Source organism: Physella acuta, unplaced genomic scaffold (genome assembly GCF_028476545.2).
Source record: "Physella acuta isolate Inbredline_101_S28 unplaced genomic scaffold, ASM2847654v3 ptg000098l, whole genome shotgun sequence".
Classification (NCBI taxonomy): Eukaryota; Metazoa; Mollusca; class Gastropoda; family Physidae; genus Physella; species Physella acuta.
Genome location: NW_026731618.1, coordinates 84,025 through 102,211, shown reverse-complemented (window position 1 = coordinate 102,211; position 18,187 = coordinate 84,025). Strand labels below are relative to the sequence as shown.

The following is an 18,187-nucleotide window of genomic DNA, read 5'->3' as shown; positions in this document are numbered from 1 at the left end:
CCCACCCCCACAAACCTGTCTGTTGTTACCCACCCCACCCATACAAACCTGTCTGTTGCTGGGACTGTGAAACCACCGTTTCATCACGAGGTCTGAAATTAAAAAATTAATTAGCTTAATTAAATACGTATGATCTTAAAGAATATTTTTCCACCAAAATGTAATTAAAGCGTATTATTCAACAACACAACAACACAACAACACAACAACACAACAATACAACAACACAACAATACAACAACACAACAACACAACAACACAACAACACAACAACACAACAACCCAACAACACAACAACACAACAACACAACAACACAACAACACAACAACACAACAACACAAAAACACAAAAACACAAAAATACAAAAATACAAAAATACAAAAATACAAAAATACAAAAATACAAAAATACAAAAATACAAAAATACAAAAAATACAAAAATACAAAAATACAAAAATACAAAAATACAAAAATACAAAAATACAAAAATACAAAAATACAAAAATACAAAAATACAAAAATACAAAAATACAAAAATACAAAAATACAAAAATACAAAAATACAAAAATACAACAATACAACAAGTTTTTGCTGCTTTACTTGGTATTATTCTGTGACAAATCCACATTTGAGGATCTGAAAAAAATGTTATTGTGAGAAGTTGGAAGACATTGTAACAGTACTGTAACCAGTTGTTCGACATTGTTACAATACTGTAACCAGTTGTTCGACATTGTTACAATACTGTAACAAGTTGTTCGACATTGTAACAATACGGCAACAAATTGGTCGACTATTTGTAACAATACTGTTACTAGCTGGTCAAGTATTTGAAAATAATATTATAACAAGCCTTTAAAGTTTGAAATTTTATAGCAACAAGCTAGTCAAGTCGTTAAATATTTAAAACTACTGATCTAGTTATTGTAACAATATTTATATATATATATATATATATCTATAATATAAGCGGGCTGTGCTTGTCCTTCCTTCCTTCCGTCCGTCCGTCCGTCCGTCATCGCTATAGATTTTGGGACTATAAAAGTAAACTACGCAACATGCTGTGCTTTTCAGTGCACCGCAGTGTCTTATTATAAGTGTTAGAGTAGGGTTTGTTTATATAGCGGCATAGAGCTATTTTATAAATGACACTGTGTTTACTTTTTTGCATAACGTTATGAAAATATTAAATATTCGCACATTGCTAAAACATATTAAAAAGATCAATGTCAAATATCATTTTAGTTTATATTCCTAGAAAAAATGGATACATTTCCATAAAAGTAGGTCGAAAAAACTAATTAATTCAACTTTTTTTTGTGGTAATTTTTTTCAAGGGAGGTAATTTGAAAATATATTTATCTCAACAATAATTTAAGTTAATCTTTTTTGTATTACTACCGCATTGATTAGTATATGTTAATGTTCATAATTAAAAGAGAAAAATGTTAAGATTTTTTATATTATTTTTTTTTTTTTCTAATTAGTCTATGATTTCTCTAAAATCACTATCTTTTTGCTTTTGTTTTTCGGTGTTATGAAAACAGATGGTGAAATTAGACTTTTTGAGAATAATGGAAAGGCTCTCTCTGAGCGCGGACGTATGGGAAAATGTTTTTTTTTTAAATATTAAACTCACTCTCAATAAATTAAGTTAATTTTTTTTATTACTTCCACATTGATTATTATATGTTAAGTAAAATAGAAAAAATGTTAAGATTATTTACATTATTTTCTAATTAGACTATGATCTCTCAAAATCACTATTTTTTTGTTTTTGTTTTTCGGTGTTAACAGATGGTGAAAATTTAGAATTATAGTATAGAGAATGCTGGAAAGGCTCTCTCTGGGCGCGGATGCCTAAGAAAAGCGTGTTGTTCGTTGGTGATTCTATTGTTGTGGTTGTGTTGTGGTTGTGGTTGTGTTGTGGTTGTGTTGTGGTTGTGTTGTGTTGTGGTTGTATTGTGGTTGTGTTGTGGTTGTGTTGTGTTGTGGTTGTGTTGTGGTTGTGTTGTGTTGTGGTTATGTTGTGGTTGTGTTGTGGTTGTGTTGTGGTTGTGTTTGTGGTTGTGTTGTGTTGTGGTTATGTTGTGGTTGTGTTGTCGTTGTGGTTGTGGTTGTGTTGTGGTTGTGGTTGTGGTGTGTTGTGATTGTGTTTTGTTTGTGTTTGTGTTATGTTTTTGTTTGTTTTGTTGTGTTGTGTTGTGGTTGTGTTGTGTTGTGGTTGTGTTTTGTTTGTGTTTGTGTTATGTTTTTGTTTGTTTTGTTCTGTTCCAAAGTTGGTACATTTAAAAAAGATTTACCGCGGCGGAGCACGGGATGCAGCTAGTATATATATATATATATATATATATATATATATATATATATATATATATATATATATATATATATTTATATATATATATATATATATATATATATATATATATATATATATATATATATATATATATATATATATATATATATATATATTATATATTATATATATATATATATATATATATATATATATATATATATAATATATATATAGTTCAATTCGTAATTTGATTATCTAGAGTTGTACAGTTTGGACAGTTATTTGGACAATAACCAATTATAGAATTTGAATAACTAGTTTTTTTACATTAAAAATCCGTTGTTTTTTCTTCAACCACGGCACAATATTTATAAAAAAATATATTTAGAAACTTTTTCTATCGTTAATTATTCTCAGGTTGTAATTAAATTCCATTTTTAGCAGGGGTCTTTCAACCTAACACAACCTTACATCTTCCGTTGCCTTGCATCTAATAATGTTTAAATTTGTCACTTTTAGGTTTTAGAGTTATTTTGTGTTTTACGAAATTGGGAGCTCTGTTCAGCCCATTTCGAACACAGAATACAAGACATGTGCTATTTTTCTACAGCTAGATCTGTGCTATTTTTCTACAGCTAGACCTGTGCTATTTTCTACAGCTAGACCTGTGCTATTTTCTACAGCTAGACCTGTGCTATTTTTCTACAGCTAGACCTGTGCTATTTTTCTACAGCTAGACCTGTGCTATTTTTCTACAGCAAGACATGCAGCTATCAGACATTTGTGGGGAAATAAATTGGATAAAATAATGAATGTAGGATTTACCTTGGGTCTGACGCAGCCATATCAATTACTCTGTCAGGAGAGAAAGTGGTGGGGGATGAAGCTTTATCAAGTAGGTGAGGTTATAGGTGTAGGTGTAGGTGTAGGTGAAGGTGTAGGTGTAGGCGTAGGTGTAGGTGTAGGTGTAGGTGAAGGTGTAGGTGAAGGTGTAAGTGTAGGTGTAGGTGCAGGTGTAGGTGTAGGTGTAGGTGTAGGTGTAGATGTAGGTGTAGGTGTAGGTGTAAGTGTAGGTGTAGGTGTAGGTGTAAGTGTAGGTGTAGGTGTAAGTGTGGGTTTGGGTGCAGGTGTTGGTATAGGTGTAGAAAATTAACTTTCTCATACTATTTAAAATTTAAACAAGAAATTATAATTTAAAACATCGATACAATAAAACTGTATTCGATCCTTGTGTTGTGTCACGATTTTGCAATATCTAACGTTGGAAATCAAAATATGCCTCGACTAACTATATATTACACCTAAACTAGCGAACTTACATTTTATTTGCCTTCAAATATTACGTGAGAGTTAATTATTTATAAAACATGTTTCATGTTTTGATTTTTCGTTTGTTAAATATTTTAATAAATATGTAAATAAATGCAGACAACCTACATTGTACCAGAATCAATCTTCGATGTTTTTTCGACATTGTGGACTTCATTGGCGCTGTGTAAAAAAAAATGTGTGCACAAATTCTTACATTAAAAGCTGTTTGTAGTTTAATTTTCTTCAAATGTTGTAATTTAAAAGCATATCAACATATTGTTTAGTGTAAGATTCATGTGTCGTTATAAATTGTTGGATCTATTGTTTAGAGTAAGATTCATGTGTCGTTATAAATTGTTGGATCTATTGTTTAGTGTAAGATTCATGTGTCGTTGTAAATTAATGGATCTATTAATTAGTGTAAAATTCATGTGTCGTTATAAATTGTTCGATCTCTTGATTAAAGATTCATGTGTCGTTATAAATTGTTGCATCTATTGTTTAGTGCAGGATTCATGTGTCATTATACATTGTTTGATCCATTGTTTATTGTAAGATTCATGTGTCGTTATACATTGTTTGATCTATTGTTTAGTGTAAGATTCATGTGTCGTTATAAATTGTTGGATCTATTGTTTAGTGTAAGATTCATGTGTCATTATACATTGTTTGATCCATTGTTTAGTGTAAGATTCATGTGTCGTTATAAATTATTGGATCTATTTTTTAGAGTAAGATTCATGTCTGCTTATAAATTGTTGGATCTATTGTTTAGAGTAAGATTCATGTGTCATTATACATTGTTTGATCTATTGTTTAGTGTAAGATTCATGTGTCGTTATAAATTGTTAGATCTATTGTTTAGTGTAAGATTCATGTGTCGTTATAAATTGTTGGATCTATTGTTTAGTGAAAGATTCCTGTGTCGTTATAAATTGTTGGATGTATTGTTTAGTGTAAGATTCCTGTGTCTTTATGAATTGTTGGATCCATTGTTTAGTGTAAGATTCATGTGTCGTTATAAATTATTGGATCTATTTTTTAGAGTAAGATTCATGTCTGCTTATAAATTGTTGGATCTATTGTTTAGAGTAAGATTCCTGTGTCGTTATAAATTGTTGGATCTATTGTTTAGTGTAAGATTCATGTGTCATTATACATTGTTTGATCTATTGTTTAGTGTAAAATTCATGTGTCGTTATAAATTGTTGGATCTATTGTTTAGTGTAAGATTCATGTGTCGTTATAAATTATTGGATCTATTGTTTAGTGTAAGATTCATGTGTCATTATACATTGTTTGATCCATTGTTTAGTGTAAGATTCATGTGTCGTTATAAATTGTTGGATCTATTGTTTAAAGATTCATGTGTCATTATAAATTGTTTGATCTATTGTTTAGTGTAAGATTCATGTGTCGTTATAAATTGTTGGATCTATTGTTTAGTGCAAGATTCATGTGTCGTTATGAATTGTTTGATCTATTGTTTAGTGTAAGATTCCTGTGTCGTTATGAATTGTTTGATCTATTGTTTAGTGTAAGATTCATACATCACCTACGCTAGAGGGACCTCCTCTTCAACAGCTGCCGCTATATCCTCAGCAGTCACACCCTCTCCTACTCTATAAAAATATTAGTAATACATTTCAGCGGCAGTAAAACAAGTAAAGATAAAACAAAAAATACATCACCACAAACAGCAGAAATAATGAACAGGTTGAACGAACTTAACAAAAACATCCTCCATTGATGTTGCTGTGAGCCCAAAGCCGTTTATTTGTAGCCTCCGTGTGTCGTCTTCTAGAATCTTCAGCAGCTGAGGGAACTTTTCTGTCACGATTTCAGGCAACAGGTAGTCTATCTCAGAGTTGGTTTCGCTCTACAGGAATACATGAAAAGGTGGTCTAACATCTACAGCAATATATCAATAGATGGTCTAACATCTACAGGAATACAACAATAGATGGTGTAACATTTGTTCTACAGGAATACATCAATAGATGGTCTAACATCTACACTCTACAGGAATACATCAATAGATGGTGTAACATCTACAGCAATATATCAATAGATGGTCTAACATCTACAGGAATACATCAATAGATGGTGTAACATCTACAGCAATATATCAATAGATGGTGTAACATCTGTTCTACAGGAATACAACAATAGATGGTCTAACATATGTTCTACAGGAATACATCAATACATGAATCAATGTTGGTTTTGGTGAGAAGTGTTGGTGTTATCAGAAGTTTAGTCTTCATTACGACAATGATTTGAATTTCAACCGTTTCTAATAGTTAGAATCTCTATTTCTACGTTCCGACAGTTACCATAAATTTAGCTTGAGGGAGTATCTGATTGATCTGTTGAGTGACAGCGTCAGTGTTACAGCCAGGCTGCTTGACAATCTTCAACCTGTACCCAGCGCCTGGGTATGTAAGCATTTAACATTTGAAATGAGAACATCTGATGCACTGTGGGTTAAACTCAATAACAGCGAATATAATTAAAAATGCAAGAATATTCAGATCATTTTTTATCAGAGCAAAACAATCGTGTTCTAAATTTTAGCTTTAATTTAAATTTGATGCCCTACTCACCATAAACTCTCCTTAAAAACATGGGTGTGCTACAACACTGAAACATGTGATTTACTCACCATAAACTCTCCTTAAAAACATGGGTGTGCTACAACACTGAACCATCTAATTTACTCACCATAAACCCTCTTTAAAAACATGAGTGTGCTACAACACTGAACCATCTAATTTACTCACCATAAACCCTCTTTAAAAACATTGGTGTGCCGCAGCATTTAACTCTCCCCTCCGCCATGATGGCGATTCTGTCGCCCAGTACATCTGCCTCGTCCATGTAATGGGTCGTTAAAAGGATGGTTCGACCTTCTCTCATTGTCTTTAGGAAAGCCCACATTTCCTGTCTGGCGGCGGGGTCAAGGCCGGTCGATGGCTCGTCCAGAAAGACGACCTTTTATATATGCGTAAAATTAATAGAATACACGTTTTTAATTGTAGTAATAATTAAACTCTTTTACTTGCATTGTTTTAAAGAATTTCTAATACTTAAATATGAAGGCTTACCTGTGTATCACCACTGAATGCACAGGCTAGTGACAACATACGAAGGCTTACCTGTCTATCGCCACTGAATGCACAAGCTAGTGACAACATACGAAGGCTTACCTGTGTATCACCACTGAATGCCAGGCTAGTGACAACATACGAAGGCTTACCTGTGTATCACCACTGAATGCACAGGCTAGTGACAACTTACGAAGGCTTACCTGTGTATCACCACTGAATGCCAGGCTAGTGACAGCATACGAAGGCTTACCTGTGTATCACCACTGAATGCACAGGCTAGTGACAACTTACGAAGGCTTACCTGTGTATCACCACTGAATGCACAGGCTAGTGACAACATACGAAGGCTTACCTGTGTATCACCACTGAATGCACAGGCTAGTGACAACTTACGAAGGCTTACCTGTGTATCACCACTGAATGCCAGGCTAGTGACAACATACGAAGGCTTACCTGTGTATCACCACTGAATGCACAGGCTAGTGACAACTTACGAAGGCTTACCTGTGTATCACCACTGAATGCACAGGCTAGTGACAACTTCCGCTTCTGACCACCAGACAGTTGACTGGAATAATCGTTAATTTTTCCACCCAGACCGACAGAGTTCAAGCGCTCGATAATCGCAGGCATCAATTCCTTTTTGTATTTTCCTTTTATCTGTTGGATAAAAGGCAATTGTTACATTAAGATAACAAGTGTTAGAGTTCAGTCAGCCTACAACAGTTACAATTATCAGTGGCCTACAAGCATCAGTGGCCTACATTATTTACAAGCATCAGTGGCCTACAAGCATCAGTGGCCTACAACATTTACAAGCATCAGTGGCCTACAACATTTACAAGCATCAGTGGCCTACAACATTTACAAGCATCAGTGGCCTACAAGCATCAGTGGCCTACAAGCATCAGTGGCCTACAAGCATCAGTGGCCTACAACATTTACAAGCATCAGTGGCCTACAACATTTACAAGCATCAGTGGCCTACAAGCATCGGTGGCCTACAAGCATCAGTGGCCTACAACATTTACAAGCATCAGTGGCCTACAAGCATCAGTGGCCTACAACATTTACAAGCATCAGTGGCCTACAAGCATCAGTGGCCTACAACATTTACAAGCATCAGTGGCCTACAACATTTACAAGCATCAGTGACCTACAAGCATCAGTGGCCTACAAGCATTAGTGGCCTACAACATTTACAAGCATCAGTGGCCTACAAGCATCAGTGGCCTACAAGCATTAGTGGCCTACAACATTTACAAGCATCAGTGGCCTACAACATTTACAAGCATCAGTGGCCTACAACATTTACAAGCATCAGTGGCCTACAACATTTACAAACATAGTGTAAACATCCTCACTAGTCTAGAGTCCACTGTGTCGGGTGGCGCCTGGCTCGGTGAGTCAGAAACTCACGACAACCCTCTAGCTAATCACCTGTTTAATTAAAGTCTCTACATTACCTTGAGAAAAAAGATGAGGTGTTCCTTGCATGTGAGTTTAGCGAACAGGATGTCGTGTTGAGGACAAAAGCCAATAGATTTTCTGGCAGCGTCAGTATTCTTACGCATGTCCAGACCATGTACGGTAATGGTTCCACTTGTGGGAGGCAGGAAACCTAACAAGTTGAAATTTTGTTTATACATAAGCTGGCTTTAAGCTGAAGAGTTTAGCTTCAAGATTTCCCACACAGATTATACATGTGGTTGTAACATGGCTGGGAGTTTGATTCCCCACACATAATTAAACGCTAATGTATTTGAACACTGACCCACCTGTGATCATGTTGATTGTAGTTGTCTTCCCTGCCCCGTTATGACCTAGCAACACGGTTATCTGCCCCTCGTACACGTCCATATTTGTTCCAGCAACGGCGACATTTTTACCAAACATCTGGAGATCAGCAGTAGCAGTATAAAAACTACAATCAGTAGTAGCAGTATAAAAACTACAATCAGTAGTAGCAGTATAAAAAACTACAAACAGCAAGTAGCAGTATAAAAACTACAAAATGTAGTAGCAATATAAAAACTACAAAAAGTAGAAGCAGTATAAAAACTACAAAAGTAGAAGCAGCAAAAAATACAAACAGTAGTAGCAGTATAAAAACTACAAACAGTTAGTAGCAGTATAAAAACTACAAACAGCAAGTAGCAGTATAAAAACTACAAAAAGTAAAAGCAGTATAAAAACTACAAACAGCAAGTAGCAGTATAAAAACTACAAACAGTAAGTAGCAATATAAAAACTACAAACAGCAAGTAGCAGTATAAAAACTACAAACAGCAAGTAGCAGTATAAAAACTACAAAAAGTAGAAGCAGTATAAAAACTACAAAAGTAGAAGCAGCAAAAAAATACAAACAGTAGTAGCAGTATAAAAACTACAAACAGTTAGTAGCAGTATAAAAACTACAAACAGTAGAAGCAGTATAAAAACTACAAACAGCAAGTAGCAGTATAAAAACTACAAACAGTAAGTAGCAATATAAAAACTACAAACAGCAAGTAGTAGTATAAAAACTACAATAAGTAGAAGCAATATAAAAACTACAAACAATTGGAGCAGTATAAAAACTACAAACAATTGGAGCAGTATAAAAACTACTAACAGTTAGCGTAGTTTAAAAATCTACAAACAGTATTTGTAGTATAAATAAACTACAAACAGTAGTAGCAGTATAAACGAAAAAATACTAGTGGTATAAGCAAAGTAGATCTATAAACAGTAGAAAGAATACAGTTAACCATGCAACATCTTGAGATGATTACAAACGTGATTAAAAAATATTCTTAATCTAATTAATGTTTACAGTGATATGATGAAACGTTTAGGGCTTGACGAATTTCTTGACCATTTCTAGTTTACACCGGCATTAGCTAAAATATACAACTAGATTTTATGGTCTCACAACATTGTCTCACAACATTGTCTCACAACATTGTCTCACAACATTGTCTCACAACATTGTCTCATAACATTGTCTCACAACAATGTCTCACAACATTGTCTCACAACATTGTCTCACAACATTGTCTCACAACATTGTCTCATAACATTGTCTCACAACATTGTCTCACAACATTGTCTCACAACATTGTCTCACAACATTGTCTCACGACATTGTCTCACAACATTGTCTCACAACATTGTCTCACAACATTGTCTCACAACATTGTCTCACGACATTGTCTCACAACATTGTCTCACAACATTGTCTCACAACATTGTCTCACAACATTGTCTCACAACATTGTCTCACAACATTGTCTCAGACAACATAGTCTCACGACAATTACCACAATAACAATTAACCGCCACCACATGAAAACAGAAAAATATCTCCAATAACTAAAGTCCTTATTCCGACTACTCTACTTTGTCCCTATGCTAGGTCTACTACAGAACAGACATCTCGTGGCTTGCCGCCAGCTAACAGAGACGTCCCATGAGTATCCTTACCCTAGCTATCCGTGTATGTCTCTGTCCCCAGTCTACCCTTAACCGTCTCTAACCCCTCCTATAACGAAAGTCCAGGTCCACCAGGTGCAGGCGTAATTGTGCACCAACACTGGTGTCAAAATCTTATTAGACCACCCCCAAGCTTCCCTCGGTCAATACTGACCAGTCCTTTGAGCGTTCAAGTCATAATCTATAGACCGTCCCTATACACAGCGTCAATCTAGCGATCTGATTGGCCGGCCTCCCGGGTTTCTCACGGCCATACATCATAGCTCTGGCCGGACCGCTCAGTTCACGAACATGCCTCCACATTTCATTTTAATTCCTGCCCGGCTATTCGAGCGCTGGTCACCCGTCTCCTTAGTTTATGGGCGTCAGGTCGTTTCCCCTCAGATAAGGCCAACACAGGTACAGATCCCGTGTGATCGTAACAATATATATGTAAATAAATGTACGTATGAGTGTTTGTGGGTGTGTTTGTCTTTTATGTATTACTGCTCAGTTCATCCAAAATACATGAACATTTGTTGCAAGTTATTGCGAAGGAAAAAATAATTTCGGTAGGGTGGCGCCCCTGCAGGATGAGATTTGGCACCCCGGCTACCCCGTGAAAGTTATGGCACCTATGTTTATTTTAAAGAGTGCGATACATTATGGATACGGCAATATAATTGTTAGATAAATCGTCCCGTGACGTCCGTGTTCTACCTGAATAATAAGGAGGGTAATTAACATACACCTGGATTCTCAGCGGCAAATTGATAAAACAGCACCCAACAACTATGGATAAACCAGCACCCAACAACTATGGATAAACCAGCACCCAACAACTATGGATAAACCAGCACCCAACAACTATGGTTAAACCAGCACCCAACAACTATGGATAAACCAGCACCCAACAACTACGGATAAACCAGCACCCAACAACTATGGATAAACCAGCACCCAGCAACTATAGATAAACCAGCACCCAACATATATGGATAAACCAGCACCCAACAACTATAGATAAACCAGCACCCAACAACTATGGATAAACCAGCACCCAACAACTATGGATAAACCAGCACCCAACAACTATGGATAAACCAGCACCCAACAACTATGGATAAACCAGCACCCAACAACTATGGATAAACCAGCACCCAACAACTATGGATAAACCAGCAACCAACAACTATGACCCGAGAAATCTAACCCTCACTCTGTTTACACGGTGCTTGCATGTGTTGGCTTATATGTCACACTATTTCGTTGTACTACAATTTTACCTTAATTAAGTTTCGGACTTGGATCCCGGCTTTCCAATCGCTGTTCGGCGTCTCAAAGTATTTTTCCTCCTCAGGGGGGATGTCTGGTAACTCCTTTTCTTCTACAGCAGTTGGGACCCAGTAGCTCCGCTGTTCATAGATTGATAACAAGTCATTAAAGCATACATACATACATACACACAAACTGACGTACATATATACGTATATACGTACATACGTACATACGCACACACGTACATACGCACGTACAAACATACATGCATACATACATACATGCATACATACATACATACATACACACACACACATACATACATACACACACACACACATACATACATACATACATACATACATACATACATACATACATACATACATACATACATACATACATACATACATACATACATACATACATACATACATACATACATACATACATACATACATACATACATACATACATACATACATACATACATACATACATACATACATACATACATACATACATACATACATACATACATACATACATACATACATACATACATACATACATACATACATACATACATACATACATACATACATACATACATACATACATACATACATACATACATACATACATACATACATACATACATACATACATACATACATACATACATACATACATACATACATACATACATACATACATACATACATACATACATACATACATACATACATACATACATACATACATACATACATACATACATACATACATACATACATACATACATACATACATACATACATACATACATACATACATACATACATACATACATACATACATACATACATACATACATACATACATACATACATACATACATACATACATACATACATACATACATACATACATACATACATACATACATACATACATACATACATACATACATACATACATACATACATACATACATACATACATACATACATACATACATACATACATACATACATACATACATACATACATACATACATACATACATACATACATACATACATACATACATACATACATACATACATACATACATACATACATACATACATACATACATACATACATACATACATACATACATACATACATACATACATACATACATACATACATACATACATACATACATACATACATACATACATACATACATACATACATACATACATACATACATACATACATACATACATACATACATACATACATACATACATACATACATACATACATACATACATACATACATACATACATACATACATACATACATACATACATACATACATACATACATACATACATACATACATACATACATACATACATACATACATACATACATACATACATACATACATACATACATACATACATACATACATACATACATACATACATACGTACATACATACATGTGTATATATATATATATATATATATATATATATATATATATATATATATATATATATATATATATATATATATATATATATATATATATATATATATATATATATACATACATACTTTCTTCTACGCTGACATAACTTACAGTAAACAGAAAATTGAATGGTTTTGGAATGCCAAAGTCCCCTGGGAAAATGTTGCTTATGTACCAGACGAAGAAAACATTGAAAGCAGTATTCAGTATCATAATGGTTAGACCATCCAAGACATTTTTATTCGGATCTAATTCGTTGACTGCTAGGGTTGATAGGTAAATCGGTCTCTCTAGGACATTTATATGAACACATCTTATTATGTATGTTGATGTGGGTAGCTTTTTAGAGATTACTATTCTAAAAATACAACTAAATCAACTCTTACACAACCTCCTTGTGATACACTTATATGTCAGCACCGCCTCTCACGATAAAAAAGCAATGCTAGCCCCCCCCCCCCCCCCCCCCCATGATAGACAGCAATGCTAGCACCGCACTTCATGATAGACAGCAATGCTAGCACCGCACTTCATGATAGACAGAAATGCTAGCACCGCCTCCCTTGATAGACAGCAATGCTAGCACCATCCCCCCATGATAGACAGCAATGCTAGCACCGCCCCCCATCACAGACAGCAATGCTAGCACCGCCTCCCTTGATAGACAGCAATGCTAGCACCACCCCCCCCCCCCCCCATAATAGACAGCAATGCTAGCACCGCCTCCCATGATAGACAGCAATGCTAGCACCACCCCCCCCATCAGAGACAGCAATGCTAGCACCACCCCCCATCACAGACAGCAATGCTAGCACCGCCCCCCATCACAGACAGCAATGCTAGCACCGCCTCCCTTGAAAGACAGCAATGCTAGCACCGCCTCCCTTAAAAGACAGCAATGCTAGCACCGCCTCCCTTAAAAGACAGCAATGCTAGCACAGCCTCCCTTGATAGACAGCAATGCTAGCACCGCCTCCCTTAAAAGACAGCAATGCTAGCACCACCCCCCCATCACAGACAGCAATGCTAGCACCGCCTCCCTTAAAAGACAGCAATGCTAGCACCGCCTCCCTTAAAAGACAGCAATGCTAGCACCACCCCCTATCACAGACAGCAATGCTAGCACCGCCTCCCTTGATAGACAGCAATGCTAGCACCACCCCCCATCACAGACAGCAATGCTAGCACCACCCCCATCACAGACAGCAATGCTAGCACCGCCTCCCTTAAAAGACAGCAATGCTAGCACCGCCTCCCTTAAAAGACAGCAATGCTAGCACCACCCCCCATCACAGACAGCAATGCTAGCACTGCCTCCCTTGATAGACAGCAATGCTAGCACCACCCCCATCACAGACAGCAATGCTAGCACCACCCCCATCACAGACAGCAATGCTAGCACCACCCCCATCACAGACAGCAATGCTAGCACCACCCCCATCACAGACAGCAATGCTAGCACCACCTCCCTTGAAAGACAGCAATATTTACACATATTTACACATATTTACACATATTTACACATATTTACACATATTTACCAGCGTTTTCGTTGTCATATAGAACTTGCCTGGCTACTTCAAAGCCAAACCTGTACAAGAAAACACCAACCCCGTACAGCAAAATGCGAGCAGTTTTCTGTTCGATGAGACTGGAGGTAGCCATGGGGATGGCGAAATACACGATTATAGATATGATTCCAGCAAGTCGGCCTGAAAGACATTCAATACATGAGCTCATGTCCTGATTTAGGTACTCGAACATGTCATGGTCTACACAAGACATTCAATACATGAGCTCATGTCCTGATTTAGGCACTCGAACATGTCCTGATTTAGGTACTCGAACATGTCATGATTTAGGTACTCGAACATGTCATGGTCTACACAAGACATTCAATACATGAGCTCATGTCCTGATTTAGGTACTCGAACATGTCCTGATTTAGGTACTCGAACATGTCCTGATTTAGGTACTCGAACATGTCATGATTTAGGTACTCGAACATGTCATGATTTAGGTACTCGAACATGTCATGGTCTACACAAGACATTCAATACATGAGCTCATGTCCTGATTTAGGTACTCGAACATGTCCTGATTTAGGTACTCGAACATGTCCTGATTTAGGTACTCGAACATGTCCTGATTTAGGTACTCGAACATGTCATGATTTAGGTACTCGAACATGTCATGGTCTACACAAGACATTCAATACATGAGCTCATGTCCTGATTTAGGTACTCGAACATGTCCTGATTTAGGTACTCGAACATGTCCTGATTTAGGTACTCGAACATGTCCTGATTTAGGTACTCGAACATGTCATGATTTAGGTACTCGAACATGTCATGATTTAGGTACTCGAACATGTCATGGTCTACACAAGACATTCAATACATGAGCTCGTGTCCTGATTTAGGTACTCGAACATGTCCTGATTTAGGTACTCGAACATGTCATGATTTAGGTACTCGAACATGTCATGGTCTACACAAGACATTCAATACATGAGCTCATGTCCTGATTTAGGTACTCGAACATGTCCTGATTTAGGTACTCGAACATGTCATGATTTAGGTACTCGAACATGTCATGATTTAGGTACTCGAACATGTCATGATTTAGGTACTCGAACATGTCATGGTCTACACAAGACATTCAATACATGAGCTCATGTCCTGATTTAGGTACTCGAACATGTCCTGATTTAGGTACTCGAACATGTCATGGTCTACACAAGACATTCAATACATGAGCTCATGTCCTGATTTAGGTACTCGAACATGTCCTGATTTAGGTACTCGAACATGTCCTGATTTAGGTACTCGAACATGTCATGATTTAGGTACTCGAACATATCATGGTGTACACAAGACATTCAATACATGAGCTCATGTCATGATTTAGGTACTCTAACATGTCATGATTTAGGTAGTCGAACATGTCATGGTCTACACAGCAGATCATGGCTTGGCCTACACTCAACGTATCATTAAAATCCCTGCAACATTTGTTCGCTGCACACAACTTATTTTCAAACACGTGCAGCAAAATTATATCTTTAATCCTTAAAATCCCTAAAGTTTTCTACAGGAAAAACATATTTGTCTGTAAGGCTACACTACATTAAGCGTGCTACCCTTGTCTGTAATGCTACATTAAGCGTGCTACCCTTGTATGTAATGCTACATTACCTCTCTTAAAAAATGTGCCGAGCAGAAAGGCCGCGCTGATTGTGTTGACCGTAAACACCAGTTCAAAGATGGCGAACAGCAGACTGGATGACTTCAAGAGCCGACCGACCGGCGAGTAGTCGACACACATGACCACCCAACCCAGGATGCAGATGTACAGGCCGTAGATGAAGTTCATGACAAACCAGGACATCCAGTAGATCAACTCGCCCAGTCCCATCAGCTTCATGGACTCCTGGGGAGGGGAAGTTGAACATATCAGACCAGGAGAGTTAACCCACGGGCAGGGGGAAGTTGAACATATCGGACTAGGAGAGTTAACCCACGGGCAGGGGGAAGTTGAACATATCAGACCAGGAGAGTTAACCCACGGGCAGGGGGAAGTTGAACATATCAGACCAGGAGAGTTAAACCACGGGCAGGTGTGTTTAACATGACAGACCAGGGAAGTTAAACCACGGGCAGGTGAGTTTAACATGATAGACCAGGTGAGTTAAACCACGGGCAGGTGAGTTTAACATGACAGACCAGGGGAGTTAAACCACGGGCAGGGGGAAGTTGACAGACTAGGGGAGTTAAACCACGGGCAGGTGAGTTTAACATGACAGACTAGGGGAGTTAAACCACGGGCAGGTGAGTTTAACATGACAGACTAGGGGAGTTAAACCACGGGCAGGTGAGTTTAACATGATAGACCAGGTGAGTTAAACCACGGGCAGGTGAGTTTAATATAATAGACCAGGGGAGTTAAACCACGGGCAGGTGAGTTTAACATGACAGACTAGGGGAGTTAAACCACGGGCAGGTGAGTTTAACATGACAGACCAGGGGAGTTAAACCACGGGCAGGTGGAGTTTAATATTTTAACCCACGGGAGTTAAGCGATGGTGGGGACAGTTGAACATGCCGGAAATCTGTTATATTCAAACATCCGTGAAGAAAATGCATTAGACTTGTTTCGCTTATTTGTTTTGTATAAAACTAGGTAAAGAAAAGATTTAAACTTTTAGTTTACCGTTAACTAAATAATTTAATTTTGAATTGACCTTGATCTTAGATTCGCGTTCGTCCACGATGGTGATTGTTGTGAAACAGAACAAAGCCATGAAGAGCAGGCCGTAGGTCATCGAGAGGTGTACCAAACTCGAGTTACTTTGCTTAGTGACCAGCTTGGGCATCTCGACGAGCTCCAGGCGCAGATGGCTGGGTGGGCCGCCTTTCTGGGTCTGCCAGTGGTTGATGAACATCATGGTGACCCCGTGCATGGTCTCTGGCACGCTGTATAAGTTCAGCCCTGCTCGGGAAGATCAACAAAATGGCAGCGCGCTGCAGAGCTCGCAACAAACAACGGTTGCCGCACATAAATATATCATTGTACATACGTCTGTAACACATACACATGTACATAAGGATGTAACATACACATACAAATGTACATAAGTCTGTAACATACACATACAAATGTACATACAACTATAACATACATTAACAACTGTACATAAAACTGTAACACACACATACAACTGTTCATACTTCTATAGCATACACCCTCACCTATGCATACAACTGTTTCCGGCATAGTGGGCTTGACCCAGGCATAACCCAGACATGACCCAGGCTTGACCCAGACATGACCCAGGCATGACCCAGACATGACCCAGGCATAACCCAGACATGACCCAGGCTTGACCCAGAGATGACCCAGGCATGACCCAGCCATGACCCAGGCTTGACCCAGACATGACCCAGGCATGACCCAGACATGACCCAGGCATGACCCAGACATGACCCAGGCTTGACCCAGACATGACCCAGACATGACACAGGCAGTCCAAAAATTCTGGTCACGTCGGCTAATGGACCCGAGAATAGTCTCGAAACTATTCGAGAGACTCATGAAATATTTTTAAAATATCGCACGGTGTAATTAAAATTATAATTATATTAATATTATATAATATTATAAAATTATAATTATATGATATTTACATATATATATA

The 18,187-nt window shown here is 37.4% G+C and overlaps 1 protein-coding gene across 1 annotated transcript in view; it reads right to left on the bottom strand.

Moving 5' to 3' along the window:
- Positions 1 to 17,317, bottom strand: part of LOC131930278 (retinal-specific phospholipid-transporting ATPase ABCA4) — a 42,146-nt gene extending 24,829 nt beyond the window's left edge. Inside the window, exons 1-16 of the mRNA XM_059286694.1 lie at positions 17,234 to 17,317; positions 16,188 to 16,422; positions 14,532 to 14,702; positions 13,102 to 13,280; positions 11,468 to 11,596; positions 8,507 to 8,624; positions 8,195 to 8,349; positions 7,233 to 7,388; positions 6,402 to 6,612; positions 5,955 to 6,052; positions 5,346 to 5,497; positions 5,178 to 5,240; positions 3,745 to 3,798; positions 3,133 to 3,162; positions 603 to 638; positions 49 to 92 (exon numbers count right to left, since the gene is read on the bottom strand). Of these exons, the coding sequence (XP_059142677.1) occupies positions 49 to 92; positions 603 to 638; positions 3,133 to 3,162; positions 3,745 to 3,798; positions 5,178 to 5,240; positions 5,346 to 5,497; positions 5,955 to 6,052; positions 6,402 to 6,612; positions 7,233 to 7,388; positions 8,195 to 8,349; positions 8,507 to 8,624; positions 11,468 to 11,596; positions 13,102 to 13,280; positions 14,532 to 14,702; positions 16,188 to 16,422; positions 17,234 to 17,314 (1,912 nt within the window). The 5' untranslated portion in view covers positions 17,315 to 17,317. The remainder of the gene's footprint in view (positions 1 to 48; positions 93 to 602; positions 639 to 3,132; positions 3,163 to 3,744; positions 3,799 to 5,177; positions 5,241 to 5,345; positions 5,498 to 5,954; positions 6,053 to 6,401; positions 6,613 to 7,232; positions 7,389 to 8,194; positions 8,350 to 8,506; positions 8,625 to 11,467; positions 11,597 to 13,101; positions 13,281 to 14,531; positions 14,703 to 16,187; positions 16,423 to 17,233) is intronic.
- Positions 17,318 to 18,187: the final 870 nt, after the last annotated feature.